This window comes from Paroedura picta, chromosome 16 (assembly GCF_049243985.1).
Source record: "Paroedura picta isolate Pp20150507F chromosome 16, Ppicta_v3.0, whole genome shotgun sequence".
Classification (NCBI taxonomy): domain Eukaryota; kingdom Metazoa; phylum Chordata; class Lepidosauria; order Squamata; family Gekkonidae; genus Paroedura; species Paroedura picta.
This window is the reverse complement of record NC_135384.1, coordinates 6010899-6035265: the sequence shown is the minus strand read 5'-3', so window position 1 is coordinate 6035265 and position 24367 is coordinate 6010899. Positions and strand designations below refer to the sequence as shown.

General features: G+C 50.3%; 1 protein-coding gene across 1 annotated transcript; it reads left to right on the top strand.

Annotated features, from left to right (window-relative positions):
* The first annotated feature begins 3110 nt into the window (after nucleotides 1-3110).
* On the top strand, nucleotides 3111-4290 carry LOC143826131 (histone H2B-like). Its single transcript, XM_077314784.1, is given in 3 exon segments — nucleotides 3111-3354; nucleotides 3765-3909; nucleotides 3912-4290. Coding segments are annotated over 3 exon segments (348 nt in total). The 5' UTR covers nucleotides 3111-3273; the 3' UTR covers nucleotides 4034-4290.
* The last annotated feature ends 20077 nt before the right edge of the window (nucleotides 4291-24367 follow it).

Genomic DNA, 24367 nt, shown 5'->3' with positions numbered 1-24367 from the left:
CCAGGAAAAATCAGCATAGAAAATCAATTTGGTACCAGTAACCCTGTGCATATGAAACCTTTTTGCACCTGTAGCCAGACCTTTCCCATGTGGGTTTGAACCAATACGCATCAGTAAAAATGAGCATAGAAAACCATTTTGCCACCTGTAACCATGAGCATATGAAGAATTTTGGAACCTGTAACCAGACCTTTCCCATATGAGTTTAAAGCAGTAGGCACCAGTAACGATGAGCATATAAAACCAATTTGGCACCATTAACCCTGTGCATATGAAACCTTTTTGCACCTATAACCAGACCTTTCCCATGTGGGTTTGAACCAACAGGCACCAGTAAAAATGAGCATAGAAAAACATTTTGCCACCTGTAACCATGAGCATATGAAGAATTTTGGTACCTGTAACCAGACCTTTCCCATGTGGGTTTGAACCAATAGGCACCAGTAAAAATCAGCATAGAAAATCTATTTGGTACCAGTAACCCTGTGCATATGAAACCTTTTTGCACCTGTAACCAGACCTTTCCCATGTGGGTTTGAACCAACAGGCACCAGTAAAAATGAGCATAGAAAAACATTTTGCCACCTGTAACCATGAGCATATGAAGAATTTTGGTACCTGTAACCAGACCTTTCCCATGTGGGTTTGAACCAATAGGCACCAGTAAAAATCAGCATAGAAAATCAATTTGGTACCAGTAACCCTGTGCATATGAAACCTTTTTGCACCTGTAACCAGACCTTTCCCATGTGGGTTTGAACCAACAGGCACCAGTAAAAATGAGCATAGAAAAACATTTTGCCACCTGTAACCATGAGCATATGAAGAATTTTGGTACCTGTAACCAGACCTTTCCCATGTGGGTTTGAACCAATAGGCACCAGTAAAAATCAGCATAGAAAATCAATTTGGTACCAGTAACCCTGTGCATATGAAACCTTTTTGCACCTGTAACCAGACCTTTCCCATGTGGGTTTGAACCAATAGGTACCAGTAAAAATCAGCATAGAAAACCATTTTGCCACCTGTAAGCATTAGCATATGAAGAATTTTGGTACCTGTAACCAGACCTTTCCCATGTGGGTTTGAAGCAATAGGCACCAGTAACAATGAACATATAAAACCAATTTGGCACCATTAACCCTGTGCATATGAAACCTTTTTGCACCTGTAACCAGACCTTTCCCATGTGGGTTTAAGGCAATAGGCACCAGTAAAAATGAGCATATAAAACCATTTTGGCACCATTAACCCTGTGCATGTGAAACATTTTGGCACCTGTACCCAGACCTTTCCCAGGTGGGTTTGAACCAATAGGCACCAGTCACCATGAGCATATAAAACCCATTTGGTACCAGTAACTCTGTGCATATGAAACATTCTGGCACCTGTAACCCTGTGCATATGAAACATTTTGGCACCAGTCACCAAACCTCTCCCAACGTCCCTCCCCCCTTGTGATTTCAGCTCTTTTTGTTTTGCCACAGAGGCAACCCGTCCCCAGCGCCCATAGCTTTATTTTCTCTGGTCAGTGGGGGCTTCTTACCCGTCTCTGCCGAGGAGCCTGAGGGCGGCCAGTTTGCCCGGCGCCGCTCGTGGTCTCCTCCGGCCAGAGACGCCCCGTCAGCCGCTGCCCCCGAAGAAGAAGAAGAGGAACCGCGTTGGCCAAGCTGCGCTCGCTCCTCTCCAGGCTCTCGCTGGGAACGGGCCGCGCAAAGGGCGCTTCAGAGGAGTCCCGCCGCCGCCGCCGCCGCCGCCTTCCCTCCGCAGGGTCCTCGGCCGCGCCGCTCGGGGAACAGGGAACGGGCGCTTCTGGGGGCTTCTTGGTCTTGGGGCTTCTTCGCCTTCCTCCTCAAGGGTCTTCGTCTTGGGGCTTCTTGGTCTTCTTGGGGCTTCTTGGTCTTGGGGCTTCTTCGCCTTCCTCCTCGGGGGGCTTCGTCTTGGGGCTTCTTGGTCTTCGTTCTTCTTCTCCCCTCAGGGCAGGTCCAGGTGGCTTTTCAGGTTCCCGCCTGAGGCGGCACGTTTCATCCTCCCGCCCGGGCCCCGCCAGCCAACCAGAAAATGGGGCGCCTCAGGCCCCGAAGCTGATTGGTTCCCCACCAAGGGTCCCTGGGACAGGGCAGGCTCTCTGCCCAGAGACAGAACCTGAGTTGAGCCAATCACCGGGGGGCTGAGGGCCCTCCGAGGGGGTCTCGCACGCGCCTGGGGAGAGCGCGCGCGGCCGGCGCAGGTTTGTGTGATGGAGGGCGGCGGGGTCACTCAGAGTTCACTGGCGGGGTCACTCGCGGTCGCGGCGCTGGCCGGCCTAGTGGTGTCCGCGGCCTCCGGGGGCTGCCCGCGGGGCTCTGGGGTGCGCACTGGAGGGGGTGGGGTGGGGTGGGGTGGGGTGGGCAGGGCAGGCCCACCTGCGCCCCAAGGGACCCTCTGCGAATCCTGCTGCATGGTGAGTGGCCTGACTGGACCGCGATTTGGCTTCCCTGCCAGAGGGGGAGAGTGCTCAATTTGCAGGACTGGGAGCTGTCAAAAGAGCATCCAAGCAAACGGTATGTATTTTGTCCTGCTGCTGTGACCCCTGGGGTGGAATGACAGGCCAGAGGCACAGCCCTTCCCCCCCCCCACCCCCACCCATCCTGGGTGCACACCTCAAATCCTGCAGTTTGGGTTCTGCAGCGTGCAGATGTTGAGCTCGAGCAAGTAAGCCATGCCACAAACTCCAGGCAAAGTCGGTTGGCCAATTGGACCCAGTGGCCTCTTCCCAAGGGGGGTAGGTGGGATGTCTGCTTCCTCTCGCCCTGCCAGTTGACCCTGGAGAAATGTTCTGTGTGCTCCAAGCCCATCATGGACTGGATCCTGCGCATGATGGGCAAGGCCTACCACCCTTAGTGCTTCACCTGCGTCGTCTGCCACTGTTGCTTGGACGGCGTTCCCTTCACGGTTGACCAGCCTGATCCACTGCATTGAAGATTTCCATCTGCAACTGGCCTTCCGCCCCCTCGCACCACTTGCTGCCAGGGCGGCCTCAGGGGCGGGAGAGCAGAGGGGGCGCAAAGAGGGCTTGACTCCATTGGGGGCAACCTGGCTGGCTGGCTGGCGGCCCAGGGGATGCTGCCTGCTCCTCCCCTTGGAGCCGTTCTGCAATGGCAGAAGCTGCCCTTTTCTCAGTGGCGGAAGCTGCCTTTCGGCTTGGCAGGAGACGCTGCTGCTGATTCCTTCTTCTTTCTCTCTTTCCCCAGGAAATTTGCTCCCTGGTGCTCAGTGTGTGGAAACTCCATCATGCCGGAGCCGGGCCAAGAGGAGACGGTGCAGATCGTTGCCTTGGACCACAGCTTCCAAATCGGATGCGACAAGTGTGAGGTGAGGGTCCCTGGAATCTAGGGAGGGGAAGGAAGGCCAGAAAAGAGTCAGAGAAGCCAGTTTGAGCTGGGCCAGTGGTCTGTCCAGTCCCACAGTCTGTGTCACAGGGTGGCCAAAGCCCAGGGGCCACCAGGAGGTCCACCAGCAGGGCCAGAACTCCTGAAGCCTTCCCACTGTGGCCCCCCAAGCACCAAGAAGACGGAGCATCCCTGCCCCAGGCAGAGCGTTCCCCCTAGACCTTGTGGCTAAGACCCACAGTCAGGCCTCTTCTCCAGATGCTTCTCCCGTCCTTTCTTGAAGCCGTCTATCCTTGAGCCCCCCGCCACTTCCCGCAGTGGTGAATTCTATCTGAAGATAGCCTTTTGTGCTTTTAAAAAAAATTAATTAATTGAAATGGGCATCTCCTCCAGGGCTACTCGATCTACGTGTACAAGGTGCTGAAGCAGGTGCACCCGGACACGGGCATCTCCTCCAAGGCCATGAGCATCATGAACTCCTTCGTGAACGACATCTTTGAGCGCATCGCCGGCGAGGCCTCCCGCCTGGCGCACTACAACGCTCCACCATCACCTCCAGCGAGATCCAGACCGCCGTGCGCCTCCTCCTGCCCGGCGAGCTGGCCAAACACGCCGTCTCCGAGGGCACCAAGGCCGTCACCAAGTACACCAGCTCCAAATAAGGCCGCTGGAGACCAAAGACCCATTTGAGACCCAAAGGCTCTTTTCAGAGCCACCCACTCGCTCCCCGAAAGAGGCCGGAATGCTTGGGCTAAGGACGAGCCAGAAACAAAACGACAAAGAAAGGCCTACCTTATTTAGTTATTTATTTTATATTTGTATACTGCCCTTCCATATGCCTCTGGGTGGTTTACAGATGACATCATATTACATGGATTTTTCTTTCTTTTCTTTCTTTTAACAAGAGCATGCTGGTATACTGGACATTTTAGCAGAAAGATCCATGGTTGTGAGTTCTCAATAAAAAGATTACTTGCATTTTTGGGAAAGTAAATATTAATTTGTGTTGCAATCCCTCAACGCAAGGCTTGATAGGGTGGTGTCTGCAGGCTTATTTCTTATTAATAATGCTCGGTGAGGTGGGTGGGGTGAGATCTGTGACTGGTCCAATGTTACCCAGCTGGCTGCATATGGAGGAGTGGGGAATCAAACCCACTCAATATTAATAATTTATTTTATATCCTGTCTCTCACTCAGGATCTCGGGGTGGCTAACAACCCGATTAAAGCATTAGAATTAACAGCCTTATAGAACCATAAATTGATATAAAATCTAAAGAATCCATAAAACATGGAGAAATGAAAGTGGCGAAGTAAAGAAATTAGTATATGGGAGTATTTCAGACACTTGGGACTTGCCACTTATACAAAAGTTATTCCTGAACACAGGTTTTAACTAAGTTTGAGCGTGGGGCACCTTTAAGACCTTCATTCATGGTATAAATTTTCGTGTGCAGGCACACCTCCTCAGATAACAATGAAATGGCAGTTGTTGGTCTGAAAAAAATTTACAGATTTTTATGTAAGCCTTCCTCTGAGCTGGTCAAAGGGAAGACGGTCACCACCATGGACGTGGTCTACGCGCTCAAGCGCCAGGGCCGCACCCTCTACGGCAGGGGTAGTCAAACTGCGGCCCTCCAGATGTCCATGGACTACAGTTCCCATGAGCCCCTGCCAGCATTTGCTCATGGGAATTCTAGTCCATGGACATCTGGAGGGCCACAGTTTGACTACCCCCGCTCTATGGCTTTGGCGGCTGAGAGGGCTCGCAAATTCCGCTCCTGCCAGCAAACAAGAAAGGCCCTTTTCAGGGCCACCCACGCCTCTTTAAAAGAGCAGTTTCTTTCCTGTCTCTGGTAGTTTGCAAAAGTATTTCCATTTTAAAAGGAACTTTGACCAGAAACTTTGCACACCTTGGTCTCCAGGGGACGTGAATCTAATTTTTCTACTGAACAAAGCCGCTTCACAGAATTGGGGACCTGTTTCTAATGTATATTCTAGACTAGCTGAAATGTGCACATAGTCTTCAAAGGAACAAGGTAGGAGTGTTTGCCGTGCTGCTGGTTTCTGGGAATAAGGTAGATCTTTTGCTCTGCAGTATCCCTTTTTAAAGGCTTAAACACAACGGCTAAACGCGGCTTTACAGTCGCCTCTGTGTTTGGCCGGTTGGTGTAGGCCAGTGGTCCCCAACCCCCGGGTCGGGAACCGGGACCAGTCCGTGGATCAGACGGTACCGGGCCGCAGCTCCTCCTCGTCCTCCTCCCTGGCTGCTGCCTTGGGGCTGCCCTGCCACTCTGCCGCCGGCTCACCTTTGGTCCTCTCCAGCGGCTGCCATACTGGGGCTCCCCCTTGGCGGGGCACTGCACAGCTGCTGCTGGCAGTGCCCCCCAGCGGGCGGTGAGAAGACAGGGGCTCCGGTGGGAAAACAAGTGGAGCAGGGGCTCAGGCGGCAGCAACATCCCTTGGCAAAAGACTACCCCCCCCCGGGCCTCAGTAAAATTGTCAAATGTTGACTGGTCCCTGGTGATAAAAAGGTTGGGGGCCACTGGTGTAGGCAACAACACGGAATGGGGACTCAGGAAACAGGCAGGGATGTAGCTCAGTGGTAAGGCGCGTGCTTTGCATGTACGATGCCCCGGCTTCTCCACCATGTTTTTTTTCCCCCTTCTCTTAATTTTTTCCTCTGGAAGAGGAGAACGGTGCAAATATATTTTCCCTCCCCTGTGCAAATATATTTTCAGTCACCAGGGAAATACCGGTAAGTTTTATAAACCAGTGATAATTTGGGAACAAGGACATGCCGAGTCCGTCTTTCCCTTGTGATGCTAAAATAAAACATGCAGTCCTTTGATGAAACGAAAACTAAAATCTCTGATAACAGGCAAACACAGGAAATCACCCTCCTCCTTGTGAGCTGTTGTCCCAATGCAGAGAGCTGAGAGGGGCGAGAGACATCTGACAGAAATGCTAATGTTGTGTATTGTGAGCGGGTGGGCAGGAAGGGATGTGCCAGTGTTTGTCTCTTGTGGCCCTTCCTTGCAGACCCAGGGAATTGGGTGCAGGCGAGGGTCCCCCACACTCTCCCTCCCCCTGGGGCCCGGTCTACTCCCTTCGATCTCCCCCCTCCCCCATTCGCATTTTGTGTTGGGTGGGAGGGCAGGGGATGCCAGCTCTCCTCTCCTTGAAAGAAATCCTCTGCACCTTCCTCAGAGGAGCCGAAAAGGGACTTCTCTACCCACCTGCCCCCTCTCCCCCACTGGCCTTCTGCCCTATAGGGCTTCAGTCTTCCTGCCTGCCCAAGAGCCCCAGAGCCCATAAGCTGGTCTTAGCAAGGGGGGGGATCACCTGCCATTCTTCCTCCCCCTCAGCCCTGCTTTCCCTCTCCTCCCCGGGCTTTCAGCATTATTGGGAACTTACATTTTCCCTGGTGATAGAAATTGGGAATCGCTGTAGAGATGCTTACGGGGTTTATTGTCTTTAGTTATATAGGTGGCAGGAAGCTATGAGAAAATATAAAATAATGTTCATAGACGGCTTCAAATTTAAAAGGTAATTATTTTATTGTACCAATTTGATTTGTCATAACAAGGAATAAGACATATGCACTAATACTTGTAACGTTATGCTTTATTATTAGCCCTTGAAGAAGACTTTTGTTTTCAAAAACGAGATTATACCAGATTGTGTTCTGGCACATTTATAAAACAGAATAAAAGTTCAGCTATAAGCAGCCAGTTTGGTCGGTTTCTTCTTTTTCTTCTGTTACGTTCAGTTCTTTCTGTACTGCAGCCGCTCTTGCGAAGCTCTCCAAGCCACCTGGAACTTGGATTCTCACTGGTAACTGGGGTCTCCCACACACCGCTTCTCAAAGGCTCTGCTCCTTCTTTAGGTGACTCCCTGTTCTTCTCCTCTGCCGTCCTACTGCCCACCCCCAGGTCTCCCCCCCCCTTTAGTGATTTCAGCTCTTTTTGCTAGCAACCTTGGCAGAGACAGGGAGCCACCAGCACTCCAGAAATACTCCTGATGGTTGGAAGTTGTTCCCCTTCAAGATCCCGCAGTTGGGTCCCCATTCCCCCTCTTCTGGAACAATCCAGGAACCCTACTGTGCTAGAATCCCATGGACCTCGCAAGCCCATTTTCCAGACCCTGGGAGATTGTGATGCTTCTTCCACAGAGACTCTTAGGGGTCCTTTGGCCTCCCCTGCCCTAGGACTCTGCTCTCCTGCGATTTGAGCTCTTTTTATTACCAGCAGCCGGACCCATCGTAGGTGCATCTGAACCCCTTTGGGGGCAGTTCACAGACCCTTTACTTATGCATATAAACCTAACTGGTACCAGCACCCAATGTGCACCCGAATCCAATTGGTGCGAGCTGCCAGACACTTTGCATGTGTACATAAACCAATTTGGTGCCAGTAACCCTGTGCATCTGAACCAATCTGACACCTGTAACCAGACCTTTCCTGTGTGCACGAGAACCAATTTGTGACAGTAGCCATGAGCGTATAAAACCAATTTGGTGCCAGTAACCCTGTGGATATGAAACAATTTGGCCCCAGTAAACAGACCTTTCTTTTGTGCACATGAACCAATTTGTGACAGTAACAATGAGGATATGAACCGATTTGGTACCAGCACCTAGACACTGCATATGTATATAAACCCAATTGGTAACAGCAACCATGTGCATGAGCCCCATTTAGTACCAAAACCAAGACTCCCACCCCTACCATGAGCATATGAAAACGTCACCCAGACCCCCTCCCAGTCCACTTGAGCCCCATTAAGTACCAAAACCAAGACTCCCCCTCCCATGAGCATATGTTAAATCCACCCAGACCCCCTTTCATGTCCACCGGAGCCCCATTAAGTACCAGTACCGAAACCCCCCTCTCATGAGCATATGGTAATGCCACCGTGACCCCCTTTCAAGACCCCTGAGCCCCATTAACTATCAAAATCAAGACTCCCCCTCCCATAAGCATACTGTAAAGCCACCCAGATCCACTTTTATGTCCACCTGAGCCCCATTAAGTACCAAACCCAAGCCCCCCTCCCATGAAAATATGGTAACGCTACCCAGACCCCCTCCCATATCCACCTGAGCACAATTAAGTACCAATACCGAGATCCCCCCTACCATGAGTACATGGTGACCCAACCCAGACCCCTTCGCATGTCCACCTGAGCCCCATTAGGTACCAATACCGAGACCCCCCCTCCCATGAGCATATGGTAAGGCAGCCCATACCCCCTCCCATGTCCATCTGAGACCCATTAAGTAACAGTACTGACACGTCCACCCATTACAATATGGTAAGAAGAAGAGAAGTAGAGTTGTTCTTATATGCCACTTTTCTCTACCCGAAGTAATTTCAAAGCAGCTTACGTATTCCTTCCCTTCAATCTCCCCACAACATAAGTCCTGTGAGGGAGGTGAGGCTGAGAGAGACCTGTTATTACTGAAGGGGAAATCTAAGTTCTTATATGCCGCTTTTCTCTACCAGTAGGAGTCTCAAAGCGGCTTACAATCGCCTTCCCTTTCCTCTCCCCACAACAGATACTCTGTGAGGGAGGGTAGTCTGAGAGAGCCCTGATAGTACTGAAGAAGGTAGAGATTGTTCTTATATGCCGCTTTTCTCTACCAGTTGGAGTAAAGTGGCTTACAATGACCTTCCCTTTAATCTCCCCACAACAGATACTCTGTGAGGCAGCGGAGGCTGAAAGAGCCCTGCATTTAACTGAAGAAGAAGTTTTATTCTTATATGCCGCCTTTCTCTACCAGTAGGAGTCCCAAAGCGGCTTACAATAGACTTCCCTTTCCTCTCCCAACAGATACTCTGTGAGGGAGGTTAGTCTGAGAGAGCCCTGATAGTACTGAAGAAGGGAGAGATAGTTCTTATATGCCGCTTTTCTCTACCAATAGGAGTCTCAAAGTGGCTTACAATTACCTTCCCTTTACTCTCCCCACAACAGATACTCTGTGAGGCAGCGGAGGCTGAAAGAGCCCTGCATTTAACTGAACAAGAAGTTTTATTCTTATATGCCGCCTTTCTCTACCAGTAGGAGTCTCAAAGCGGCTTACAATTGCCTTCCCTTTCCTCTCCCCACAACAGATACGCTGTGAGGGAGGGTAGTCTGAGAGAGCCCTGATAGTACTGAAGAAGGAAGAGATTGTTCTTATATGCCGCTTTTCTCTACCAGTAGGAGTCTCAAAGCGGCTTACAATCGACTTCCCTTTCCTCTCCCAACAGATACTCTGTGAAGGAGGGTAGTCTGAGAGAGCCATGATAGTACGGAACAAGGAAGAGATTGTTCTTATATGCTGCCTTTACCAGTAGGAGACTCAAAGTGGCTTACAATCGACTTCTCATTCCTCTCCCCACAACAGACAACCTTTTAAGTATCCCATGCCCACGTGAGCCCCATTAAGTACCAATACCGAGACCCCCCCTCCCATGAGTACAAGGTAACACAACCCAGACCCCTTCGCATTTCCCCCTGAGCCCCATTAAGTACCAATACCGAGACCCCCCCTCCCATGAGCATATGGTAAGGCAGCCCAGACCCCTCCCATGTCCATCTGAGCCCCATTAAGTAACAGTACTGACACGTCCACCCATTACAATATGGTAAGAAGAAGAGAAGTATTGTTTTTATATGCCACTTTTCTCTACCCAAAGGAATTTCAAAGCAGCTTACGTACTCCTTCCCTTCAATCTCCCCACAACATATGTCCTGTGAGGGAGGTGAGGCTGAGAGAGCCCTGATAGTACAGAAGAGATTGTTCTTATATGCCGCTTTTCTCTACCAAAAGGAGACTCAAAGAGGCTTACAATCACCTTCCCATTACTCTCCCCACAACAGATACTCTGTGAGGGAGCGGAGGCTGAAAAAGCCCTGATATTACTGAAGAAGAAGAGGTTTTATTCTTATATGCCGCTTTTCTCTACCAGTAGGAGTCTCAAAGCGGCTTACAATCGCCTTCCCTTTCCTCTCCCCACAACAAATACTCTGTGAGGGAGGGTAGTCTGATAGTACTGAAAAAGAAGAAAAAGAAGAAGAGATTGTTCTTATATGCCGCTTTTCTCTACCAGTAGGAGTCTCAAAGCGGCTTGCAATCGTCTTCCCTTTCCTCTCCCAACAGATACTCTGTGAGGGAGGGTAGTCTGAGAGAGCCCTGATATTACTGAAGAAAAAGGTTTGTTCTTATATGCCAGTTTCTCTACCAGTAGGAGACTCAAAGTGGCTTACAATCGACTTCTCTTTCCTCTCCCCATAACAGACACCCTCTTAAGTATCCCATGTCCACCTGAGCCCCATTAAGTACCAATACCGAGACCCCCCCTCCCATGAGTACAAGGTAACCCAACCCAGACCCCTCCGCATTTCCCCCTGAGCCCCATTAAGTACCAATACCGAGACCCCCCCTGCCATGAGTACACAGTAACCCAACCCAGACCCCTTCGCATGCCCACCTGAACCCCATTAAGTACCAATACCGTGACCCCCCCCGCCATGAGTACACAGTAACCCAACCCAGACCCCTTCGCATGCCCACCTGAACCCCATTAAGTACCAATACCGTGACCCCCCCCGCCATGAGTACACAGTAACCCAACCCAGACCCCTTCACATGCCCACCTGAGCCCCATTAAATATCAATACCGAGACCCCCCCCCGCCATGAGTACACAGTAACCCAACCCAGACCCCTTCGCATGCCCACCTGAGCCCCATTAAGTACCAATACCGAGACCCCCCCTCCCATGAGCATATGGTAAGGCAGCCCAGACCCCTCCCATGTCCAACTGAGCCCCAAGAAGTAACAGTACTGACACGTCCACCCATTACAATATGGTAAGAAGAAGAGAAGTAGAGTTGTTCTTATATGCCACTTTTCTCTACCCAAAGGAATTTCAAAGCAGCTTACGTATTCCTTCCCTTAAATCTCCCCACAACATAAGTCCAGTGAGGGAGGTGAGGCTGAGAGAGACCTGTTATTACTGAAGGGGAAAAGTAAGTTCTTATATGCCGCTTTTCTCTACCAGTAGGAGTCTCAAAGCGGCTTACAATCGACTTCCCTTTCCTCTCCCAACAGATACTCTGTGAGGGAGGGTAGTCTGAGAGAGCCCTGATAGTACAGAAATTGTTCTTATATGCCGCTTTTCTCTACCAAAAGGAGACTCAAAGAGGCTTACAATCACCTTCCCATTACTCTCCCCACAACAGATACTCTGTGAGGGAGCGGAGGCTGAAAGGGCCCTGATATTACGGAAGAAGAAGAGGTTTTATTCTTATATGCCGCTTTTCTCTACCAGTAGGAGTTTCAAAGCGGATTACAATCGCCTTCCCTTTCCTCTCACCACAACAGATACGCTGTGAGGGAGGGTAGTCTGAGAGAGCCCTCATAGTACTGAAGAAGGAAGAGATTGTTCTTATATGCCGCTTTTCTCTACCAGTAGGAGTCTCAAAGCGGCTTACAATCGACTTCCCTATCCTCTCCCAACAAATACTCTGTGAGGGAGGGTAGGTCTGATAGTACTGAAAAAGAAGAAAAAGAAGAAGAGATTGTTCTTATATGCCGCTTTTCTCTACCAGTAGGAGTCTCAAAGCGGCCTGCAATCATCTTCCCTTTCCTCTCCCAACAGATACTCTGTGAGGGAGGGTAGTCTGAGAGAGCCCTGATATTACTGAAGAAAAAGGTTTGTTCTTATATGCCAGTTTCTCTACCAGTAGGAGACTCAAAGTGGCTTACAATCGACTTCTCTTTCCTCTCCCCATAACAGACACCCTCTTAAGTATCCCATGTCCACCTGAGCCCCATTAAGTACCAATACCGAGACCCCCCCGCCATGAGTACGCAGTAACCCAACCCAGACCCCTTCGCATGCCCACCTGAGCCCCATTAAATACCAATACCAAGACCCCCCCTCCCCTGAGTACAAGGTAACCCAACCCAGACCCCTTCGCATTTCCCCCTGAGCCCCATTAAGTACCAATACCGAGACCCCCCTCCCATGAGCATATGGTAAGGCAGCCCTGACCCCTCCCATGTCCATCTGAGCCCCAAGAAGTAACAGTACTGACACGTCCACCCATTACAATATGGTAAGAAGAAGAGAAGTAGAGTTGTTCTTATATGCCACTTTTCTCTACCCAAAGGAATTTCAAAGCAGCTTACGTATTCCTTCCCTTCAATCTCCCCACAACATAAGTCCTGTGAGGGAGGTGAGGCTGAGAGAGACCTGTTATTACTGAAGGGGAAAAGTAAGTTCTTATATGCCGCTTTTCTCTACCAGTAGGAGTCTCAAAGCGGCTTACAATCGACTTCCCTTTCCTCTCCCAACAGATACTCTGTGAGGGAGGGTAGTCTGAGAGAGCCCTGATAGTACAGAAGAAAAGATTGTATATGCCGCTTTTCTCTACCAAAAGGAGACTCAAAGAGGCTTACAATCACCTTCCCATTACTCTCCCCACAACAGATACTCTGTGAGGGAGCGGAGGCAGAAAGGGCCCTGATATTACGGAAGAAGAAGAGGTTTTATTCTTATATGCCGCTTTTCTCTACCAGTAGGAGTCTCAAAGCGGCTTACAATCGCCTTCCCTTTTCTCTCACCACAACAGATACGCTGTGAGGGAAGGTAGTCTGAGAGAGCCCTCATAGTCCTGAAGAAGGAAGAGATTGTTCTTATATGCCGCTTTTCTCTACCAATAGGAGTCTCAAAGTGGCTTACAATCACCTTCCCTTTACTCTCCCCACAACAGATACTCTGTGAGGCAGCGGAGGCTGAAAGAGCCCGGCATTTAACTGAACAAGAAGTTTTATTCTTATATGCCGCCTTTCTCTACCAGTAGGAGTCTCAAAGCGGCTTACAATCGCCTTCCCTTTCCTCTCCCCACAACAGATACGCTGTGAGGGAGGGTAGTCTGAGAGAGCCCTGATAGTACTGAAGAAGGAAGAGATTGTTCTTATATGCCGCTTTTCTCTACCAGTAGGAGTCTCAAAGCGGCTTACAATCGACTTCCCTTTCCTCTCCCAACAGATACTCTGTGAGGGAGGGTAGTCTGAGAGAGCCCTGATAGTACTGAAGAAGGAAGAGATTGTTCTTATATGCCGCCTTTACCAGTAGGAGACTCAAAGTGGCTTACAATCGACTTCTCATTCCTCTCCCCATAACGGACACCCTCTTAAATATCCCATGTCCACCTGAGCCCCCCTGCCATGAGTACACAGTAACCCAACCCAGACCAATTCGCATGCCCACCTGAGCCCCATTAAGTACCAATACCGAGACCCCCCCTGCCATTAGTACACAGTAACCCAACCCAGACCCCTTCGCATGCCCACCTGAGCCCCATTAAGTACCAATACCGAGACCCCCCCCTGCCATGAGTACTCAGTAACCCAACCCAGACCCGTTCGCATGCCCACCTGAACCCCATTAAGTACCAATACCGAGACCCCCCCCCGCCATGAGTACACAGTAACCCAACCCAGACCCCTTCGCATGCCCACGTGAGCCCCATTAAGTACCAATACCGAGACCCCCCTCCCATGAGTACACAGTAACCCAACCCAGACCCCTTCGCATGCCCACCTGAGCCCCATTAAATACCCATACCAAGACCCCCCCCCGCCATGAGTACACAGTAACCCAAGCCAGACCCCTTCGCATGCCCACCTGAGCCCCATTAAGTACCAATACCGAGACCCCCCCTCCCCTGAGTACAAGGTAACCCAACCCAGACCCCTTCGCATTTCCCCCTGAGCCCCATTAAGTACCAATACCGAGACCCCCCCTCCCATGAGCATATGGTAAGGCAGCCCAGACCCCTCCCATGTCCATCTGAGCCCCAAGAAGTAACAGTACTGACACGTCCACCCATTACAATATGGTAAGAAGAAGAGAAGTAGAGTTGTTCTTATATGCCACTTTTCTCTACACAAAGGAATTTCAAAGCAGCTTACGTATTCCTTCCCTTCAATCTCCCCACAACATAAGTCCTGTGAGGGAGGTGAGGCTGAGAGAGACCTGTTATTACTGAAGGGGAAAAGTAAGTTCTTATATGCCGCTTTTCTCTACCAGTAGGAGTCTCAAAGCGGCTTACAATCGACTTCCCTTTCCTCTCCCAACAGATACTCTGTGAGGGAGGGTAGTCTGAGAGAGCCCTGATAGTACAGAAGAAAAGATTGTATATGCCGCTTTTCTCTACCAAAAGGAGACTCAAAGAGGCTTACAATCACCTTCCCATTACTCTCCCCACAACAGATACTCTGTGAGGGAGCGGAGGCAGAAAGGGCCCTGATATTACGGAAGAATAAGAGGTTTTATTCTTATATGCCGCTTTTCTCTACCAGTAGGAGTCTCAAAGCGGCTTACAATCGCCTTCCCTTTCCTCTCAGCACAACAGATACGCTGTGAGGGAACGTAGTCTGAGAGAGCCCTCATAGTACTGAAGAAGGAAGAGATTGTTCTTATATGCCGCTTTTCTCTACCAATAGGAGTCTCAAAGTGGCTTACAATCACCTTCCCTTTACTCTCCCCACAACAGATACTCTGTGAGGCAGCGGAGGCTGAAAGAGCCCTGCATTTAACTGAACAAGAAGTTTTATTCTTATATGCCTCCTTTCTCTACCAGTAGGAGTCTCAAAGCGGCTTACAATCGCCTTCCCTATCCTCTCCCCACAACAGATACGCTGTGAGGGAGGGTAGTCTGAGAGAGCCCTGATAGTACTGAAGAAGGAAGAGATTGTTCTTATATGCCGCTTTTCTCTACCAGTAGGAGTCTCAAAGCGGCTTACAATCGACTTCCCTTTCCTCTCCCAACAGATACTCTGTGAGGGAGGGTAGTCTGAGAGAGCCCTGATAGTACTGAAGAAGGAAGAGATTGTTCTTATATGCCGCCTTTACCAGTAGGAGACTCAAAGTGGCTTACAATCGACTTCTCATTCCTCTCCCCATAACGGACACCCTCTTAAATATCCCATGTCCACCTGAGCCCCCCTGCCATGAGTACACAGTAACCCAACCCAGACCCCTTCGCATGCCCACCTGAGCCCCATTAAGTACCAATACCGAGACACCCCTGCCATGAGTACACAGTAACCCAACCCAGACCCCTTCGCATGCCCACCTGAGCCCCATTAAGTACCAATACCGAGACCCCCCCTGCCATGAGTACTCAGTAACCCAACCCAGACCCCTTCGCATGCCCACCTGAACCCCATTAAGTACCAATACCGAGACCCCCCCCGCCATGAGTACACAGTAACCCAACCCAGACCCCTTCGCATGCCCACCTGAGCCCCATTAAATACCCATACCAAGCCCCCCCCCGCCATGTGTACACAGTAACCCAACCCAGACCCCTTCGCATGCCCACCTGAGCCCCATTAAGTACCAATACCGAGACCCCCCCTCCCCTGAGTACAAGGTAACCCAACCCAGACCCCTTCGCATTTCCTCCTGAGCCCCATTAAGTACCAATACCGAGACCCCCCCTCCCATGAGCATATGGTAAGGTAGCCCAGACCCCTCCCATGTCCATCTGAGCCCCAAGAAGTAACAGTACTGACACGTCCACCCATTACAATATGGTAAGAAGAAGAGAAGTAGAGTTGTTCTTATATGCCACTTTTCTCTACCCAAAGGAATTTCAAAGCAGCTTACGTATTCCTTCCCTTCAATCTCCCCACAACATAAGTTCTGTGAGGGAGGTGAGGCTGAGAGAGACCTGTTATTACTGAAGGGGAAAAGTAAGTTCTTATATGCCGCTTTTCTCTACCAGTAGGAGTCTCAAAGCTGCTTACAATCGAATTCCCTTTCCTCTCCCAACAGATACTCTGTGAGGGAGGGTAGTCTGAGAGAGCCCTGATAGTACAGAAGAAGAGATTGTTCTTATATGCCGCTTTTCTCTACCCAAAGGAGACTCAAAGAGGCTTACAATCACCTTCCCATTACTCTCCCCACAACAGATACTCTGTGAGGGAGCGGAGGCAGAAAGGGCCCTGATATTACAGAAGAAGAAGAGGTTTTATTCTTATATGCCGCTTTTCTCTACCAGTAGGAGTCTCAAAGCAGCTTACAATCGCCTTCCCTTTCCTCTCCCCACAACAGATACGCTGTGAGGGAGGGTAGTCTGAGAGAGCCCTCATAGTCCTGAAGAAGGAAGAGATTTTTCTTATATGCCGCTTTTCTCTACCAATAGGAGTCTCAAAGTGGCTTACAATCACCTTCCCTTTACTCTCCCCACAACAGATACTCTGTGAGGCAGCGGAGGCTGAAAGAGCCCTGCATTTAACTGAAGAAGAAGTTTTATTCTTATACGCTGCCTTTCTCTACCAGTAGGAGTCTCAAAGCGGCTTACCATCGCCTTCCCTTTCCTCTCCCCACAACAGATACGCTGTGAGGGAGGGTAGTCTGAGAGAGCCCTGATAGTACTGAAGAAGGAAGAGATTGTTCTTATATGCCGCTTTTCTCTACCAGTAGGAGTCTCAAAGCGGCTTACAATCGACTTCCCTTTCCTCTCCCAACAGATACTCTGTGAGGGAGGGTAGTCTGAGAGAGCCCTGATAGTACTGAAGAAGGAAGAGATTGTTCTTATATGCCGCCTTTACCAGTAGGAGACTCAAAGTGGCTTACAATCGACTTCTCATTCCTCTCCCCATAACGGACACCCTCTTAAATATCCCATGTCCACCTGAGCCCCCCTGCCATGAGTACACAGTAACCCAACCCAGACCCCTTCGCATGCCCACCTGAGCCCCATTAAGTACCAATACCGAGACACCCCTGCCATGAGTACACAGTAACCCAACCCAGACCCCTTCGCATGCCCACCTGAGCCCCATTAAGTACCAATACCGAGACCCCCCCTGCCATGAGTACTCAGTAACCCAACCCAGACCCGTTCGCATGCCCACCTGAACCCCATTAAGTACCAATACCGAGACCCCCCCCCGCCATGAGTACACAGTAACCCAACCCAGACCCCTTCGCATGCCCACCTGAGCCCCATTAAGTACCAATACCGAGACCCCCCCTCCCCTGAGTACAAGGTAACCCAACCCAGACCCCTTCGCATTTCCTCCTGAGCCCCATTAAGTACCAATACCGAGACCCCCCCTCCCATGAGCATATGGTAAGGTAGCCCAGACCCCTCCCATGTCCATCTGAGCCCCAAGAAGTAACAGTACTGACACGTCCACCCATTACAATATGGTAAGAAGAAGAGAAGTAGAGTTGTTCTTATATGCCACTTTTCTCTACACAAAGGAATTTCAAAGCAGCTTACGTATTATTTCCCTTCAATCTCCCCACAACATAAGTCCTGTGAGGGAGGTGAGCCTGAGAGAGACCTGTTATTACTGAAGGGGAAAAGTAAGTTCTTATATGCCGCTTTTCTCTACCAAAAGGAGACTCAAAGAGGCTTACAATCACCTTCCCATTACTCTCCCCACAACAGATACTCTGTGAGGGAGCGGAGGCAGAAAGGGCCCTGATATTACGGAAGAAGAAGAGGTTTTATTCTTATATGCTGCTTTTCTCTACCAGTAGGAGTCTCAAAGCAGCTTACAATCGCCTTCCCTTTCCTCTCACCACAACAGATACGCTGTGAGGGAAGGTAGTCTGAGAGAGCCCTCATAGTCCTGAAGAAGGAAGAGATTGTTCTTATATGCCGCTTTTCTCTACCAATAGGAGTCTCAAAGTGGCTTACAATCACCTTCCCTTTACTCTCCCCACAACAGATACTCTGTGAGGCAGCGGAGGCTGAAAGAGCCCTGCATTTAACTGAAGAAGTTTTATTCTTATATGCCGCCTTTCTCTACCAGTAGGAGTCTCAAAGCGGCTTACAATCGCCTTCCCTTTCCTCTCCCCACAACAGATACGCTGTGAGGGAGGGTAGTCTGAGAGAGCCCTGATAGTACTGAAGAAGGAAGAGATTGTTCTTATATGCCGCTTTTCTCTACCAGTAGGAGTCTCAAAGCGGCTTACAATCGACTTCCCTTTCCTCTCCCAACAGATACTCTGTGAGGGAGGGTAGTCTGAGAGAGCCCTGATAGTACTGAAGAAGGAAGAGATTGTTCTTATATGCCGCCTTTACCAGTAGGAGACTCAAAGTGGCTTACAATCGACTTCTCATTCCTCTCCCCATAACAGACACCCTCTTAAATATCCCATGTCCACCTGAGCCCCCCTGCCATGAGTACACAGTAACCCAACCCAGACCCCTTCGCATGCCCACCTGAGCCCCATTAAGTACCAATACCGAGACCCCCCCTGCCATGAGTACACAGTAACCCAACCCAGACCCCTTCGCATGCCCACCTGAGCCCCATTAAGTACCAATACCGAGACCCCCCCTGCCATGAGTACACAGTAACCCAACCCAGACCCCTTCGCATGCCCACCTGAGCCCCATTAAGTACCAATACCGAGACCCCCCCTGCCATGAGTACTCAGTAACCCAACCCAGACCCCTTCGCATGCCCACCTGAACCCCATTAAGTACCAATACCGAGACCCCCCCCGCCATGAGTACACAGTAACCCAACCCAGACCCCTTCGCATGCCCACCTGAGCCCCATTAAATACCCATACCAAGACCCCCCCCGCCATGAGTACACAGTAACCCAACCCAGACCCCTTCGCATGCCCACCTGAGCCCCATTAAGTACCAATACCGAGACCCCCCCTCCCCTGAGTACAAGGTAACCCAACCCAGACCCCTTCGCATTTCCCCCTGAGCCCCATTAAGTACCAATACCGAGACCCCCCCTCCCATGAGCATATGGTAAGGCAGCCCAGACCCCTCCCATGTCCATCTGAGCCCCAAGAAGTAACAGTACTGACACGTCCACCCATTACAATATGGTAAGAAGAAGAGAAGTATAGTTGTTCTTATATGCCACTTTTCTCTACCCAAAGGAATTTCAAAGCAGCTTACGTATTCCTTCCCTTCAATCTCCCCACAACATAAGTTCTGTGAGGGAGGTGAGGCTGAGAGAGACCTGTTATTACTGAAGGGGAAAAGTAAGTTCTTATATGCCGCTTTTCTCTACCAGTAGGAGTCTCAAAGCGGCTTACAATCGAATTCCCTTTCCTCTCCCAACAGATACTCTGTGAGGGAGGGTAGTCTGAGAGAGCCCTGATAGTACAGAAGAAGAGATTGTTCTTATATGCCGCTTTTCTCTACCAAAAGGAGACTCAAAGAGGCTTACAATCACCTTCCCATTACTCTCCCCACAACAGATACTCTGTGAGGGAGCGGAGGCAGAAAGGGCCCTGATATTACGGAAGAAGAAGAGGTTTTATTCTTATATGCCGCTTTTCTCTACCAGTAGGAGTCTCAAAGCGGCTTACAATCGCCTTCCCTTTCCTCTCAGCACAACAGATACGCTGTGAGGGAAGGTAGTCTGAGAGAGCCCTCATAGTACTGAAGAAGGAAGAGATTGTTCTTATATGCCGCTTTTCTCTACCAGTAGGAGTCTCAAAGTGGCTTACAATCACCTTCCCTTTACTCTCCCCACAACAGATACTCTGTGAGGCAGCGGAGGCTGAAAGAGCCCTGCATTTAACTGAAGAAGAAGTTTTATTCTTATATGCCGCCTTTCTCTACCAGTAGGAGTCTCAAAGCGGCTTACCATCGCCTTCCCTTTCCTCTCCCCACAACAGATACGCTGTGAGGGAGGGTAGTCTGAGAGAGCCCTGATAGTACTGAAGAAGGAAGAGATTGTTCTTATATGCCGCTTTTCTCTACCAGTAGGAGTCTCAAAGCGGCTTACAATCGACTTCCCTTTCCTCTCCCAACAGATACTCTGTGAGGGAGGGTAGTCTGAGAGAGCCCTGATAGTACTGAAGAAGGAAGAGATTGTTCTTATATGCCGCCTTTACCAGTAGGAGACTCAAAGTGGCTTACAATCGACTTCTCATTCCTCTCCCCATAACGGACACCCTCTTAAATATCCCATGTCCACCTGAGCCCCCCTGCCATGAGTACACAGTAACCCAACCCAGACCCCTTCGCATGCCCACCTGAGCCCCATTAAGTACCAATACCGAGACCCCCCCTGCCATGAGTACACAGTAACCCAACCCAGACCCCTTCGCATGCCCACCTGAGCCCCATTAAGTACCAATACCATGACCCCCCCCACCATGAGTACACAGTAACCCAACCCAGACCCCTTCCCATGCCCACCTGAGCCCCATTAAGTACCAATACCAAGACCCCCCCCCGCCATGAGTACGCAGTAACCCAACCCAGACCCCTTCCCATGCCCACCTGAACCCCATTAAGTACCAATACCAAGACCCCCCCCGCCATGAGTACACAGTAACCCAACCCAGACCCCTTCGCATGCCCACCTGAGCCCCATTAAGTACCAATACCGAGACCCCCCCCACCATGAGTACACAGTAACCCAACCCAGACCCCTTCGCATGCCCACCTGAGCCCCATTAAGTACCAATACCAAGACCCCCCCACCATGAGTACACAGTAACCCAACCCAGACCCCTTCCCATGCCCACCTGAGCCCCATTAAGTACCAATACCAAGACCCCCCCCCCGCCATGGGTACACAGTAACCCAACCCAGACCCCTTCCCATGCCCACCTGAACCCCATTAAGTACCAATACCAAGACCCCCCCCCCGCCATGAGTACACAGTAACCCAACCCAGACCTCTTCGCATGCCCACCTGAGTCCCATTAAGTACCAATACCGAGACCCCCCCACCATGAGTACACAGTAACCCAACCCAGACCCCTTCCCATGCCCACCTGAGCCCCATTAAGTACCAATACCGAGACCCCCCCTGCCATGTGTACACAGTAACCCAACCCAGACCCCTTCCCATGCCCACCTGAACCCCATTAAGTACCAATACCAAGACCCCCCCCCACCATGAGCACATGGTAACCCAACCCAGACCCCCTCCCATGTCCACTTGAGCCCCATTAAGTACCAGTACGGAAACCCCCCTCCCATGAGCATATGGTTACTGAACCCCCTCTCATGTACATGTGAGCCCCATTAAGTACCAAAACCAAGCCCCCCCCCCCCAAGTCAAAGAGTGTGGTCTTGTTAAGCCAGGTCAAAAGCCAGAGAAAATGTCAGAGCGAAACTGTAGTCAGATGTCCGAGATGTGGCCCAAAGACAGAGCCTGGGTTCTGGAAGCTGCAGGGTCCTCAGAAGCTGAAGCCAGGAATCAGGAAGCAGGAGGGTCCTCAGAAGCCGAAGCCAGGAATCAGGAAGCTGCAGGGTCCTCAGAAGCCGAAGTCAGGAATCAGGAAGCTGCAAGGATCTCAGAAGCCGAAGCCAGGAATCAGGAAGCTGCAAGGACCTCAGAAGCCGAAGCCAGGAATCAGGAAGCTGCAAGGACCTCAGAAGCCGAAGCCAGGAATCAGGAACCTGCAAGGACCTCAGAAGCCGAAGCCAGGAATCAGGAAGCTGCAAGGACCTCAGAAGCCGAAGCCAGGAATCAGGAAGCTGCAAGGATCTCAGAAGCCGAAGTCAGGAATCAGGAAGCTGCAGGGTCCTCAGAAGCCGAAGCCAGGAATCAGGAAGCTGCAGGGTCCTCAGAAGCCGAAGCCAGGAATCAGGAAGCTGCAAGGATCTCAGAAGCCGAAGCCAGGAATCAGGAAGCTGCAGGGTCCTCAGAAGCCGAAGCCAGGAATCAGGAAGCTGCAAGGATCTCAGAAGCCGAAGCCAGGAATCAGGAACCTGCAAGGACCTCAGAAGCCGAAGCCAGGAATCAGGAAGCTGCAAGGACCTCAGAAGCCGAAGCCAGGAATCAGGAACCTGCAAGGACCTCAGAAGCCAAGGCCAGGAATCAGGAACCTGCAGGGTCCTCAGAAGCCGAAGCCAGGAATCAGGAAGCTGCAAGGATCTCAGAAGCCGAAGCCAGGAATCAGGAAGCTGCAGGGTCCTCAGAAGCCGAAGCCAGGAATCAGGAAGCTGCAAGGATCTCAGAAGCCGAAGCCAGGGATCTGGAAGCTGCAAGGATCTCAGAAGCCGAAGCCAGGAATCAGGAAGCTGCAAGGATCTCAGAAGCCGAAGCCAGGAATCAGGAAGCTGCAAGGATCTCAGAAGCCGAAGCCAGGAATCAGGAAGCTGCAGGGTCCTCAGAAGCGGAAGCCAGGAATCAGGAAGCTGCAGGGTCCTCAGAAGCCGAAGCCAGGAATCAGGAAGCAGGAGGGTCCTCAGAAGCCGAAGCCAGGAATCAGAAGCCGGAGCCAGGCATCTGGAAGCTGCAAGGATCTCAGAAGCCGAAACCAGGAATCAGGAAGCTGCAAGGATCTCAGAAGCCGAAGCCAGGAATCAGGAAGCTGCAAGGATCTCAGAAGCCGAAGCCAGGGATCTGGAAGCTGCAAGGATCTCAGAAGCCAAAACCAGGAATCAGGAAGCTGCAGGGTCCTCAGAAGCCGAAGCCAGGAATCAGGAAGCTGCAAGGACCTCAGAAGCCGAAGCCAGGAATCAGGAAGCTGCAGGGCCGTCAGAAGCCAAGGCCAGGAATCTGGAGGTGGAAGGGTCGTCCGAAGTGAAAGCTGGGCGTCTGGAGTCACTCTCGTCGTGTGGAGCCAAAGTCAGTAATTAGGAGGTGGGAGATTAGTCAGGATTTGGGCAGAGATCAGGAAACTAGGAGGTCCCACTTGCATATAAATCAATTTCATGCCAGAACATAGTAACCATGAGCGTATCTACCAATTTGGTACCAGTAACCCTGTGCATCTGAAATATTTTGCCACCTGTAACCATGAGCATATGAAGAATTTTGGCACCTGTAACCAGACCTTTCCCATGTGGGTTTGAACCAGTTGGCACCAGTAACCATAAGCATATAAAACCAATTTGGTACCAGTAACCCTGTGCATATGAAACATTTTGGCATCTGTAACCATACCTTTCCCATGTGGGTTTGAACCAATAGGCACCAGTAAAAATGCGCATAGAAAATCATTTTGCCACCTGTAACCATGAGCATATGAAGAATTTTGGAACCTGTAACCAGACCTTTCCCATATGAGTTAAAATCAATAGGCACCAGTAACGAGCTTATAAAACCAATTTGGCACCATTAACCCTGTGCATATGAAACCTTTTTGCACCTGTAACCAGACCTTTCCCATGTGGGTTTGAACCAACAGGCACCAGTAAAAATCAGCATAGAAAAACATTTTGCCATCTGTAACCATGAGCATATGAAGAATGTTGGTACCTGTAACCAGACCTTTCCCAAGTGGGTTTGAACCAATAGGCACCAGTAAAAATGAGCATAGAAAAACATTTTGCCATCTGTAACCATGAGCATATGAAGAATTTTGGTACCTGTAACCTGACCTTTCCCATATGGGTTTGAACCAATAGGCACCAGTAAAAATGAGCATAGAAAACCATTTTGCCATCTGTAACAATGAGCATATGAAGAATGTTGGTACCTGTAACCAGACCTTTCCCATGTGGGTTTGAACCAATAGGCACCAGTAAAAATGAGCATAGAAAACCATTTTGCCACCTGTAAGCATTAGCATATGAAGAATTTTGGTACCTGTAACCAGACCTTTCCCATGTGGGTTTGAACCAATAGGCACCAGTAAAACTGAGCATAGAAAACCATTTTGCCATCTGTAACCATGAGCATATGAAGAATTTTGGTACCTGTAACCAGACCTTTCCCATGTGGGTTTGAACCAATAGGCACCAGTAAAAATGAGCATAGAAAACCATTTTGCCACCTGTAAGCATTAGCATATGAAGAATTTTGGTACCTGTAACCATACCTTTCCCATGTGGGTTTGAACCAATAGGCACCAGTAAAAATGAGCATAGAAAAACATTTTGCCACCTGTAACCAGGAGCATATGAAGAATTCTGGTACCTGTAACCAGACCTTTCCCATGTGGGTTTGAACCAACAGGCACCAGTAAAAATGAGCATAGAAAAACATTTTGCCACCTGTAACCATGAGCATATGAAGAATTTTGGTACC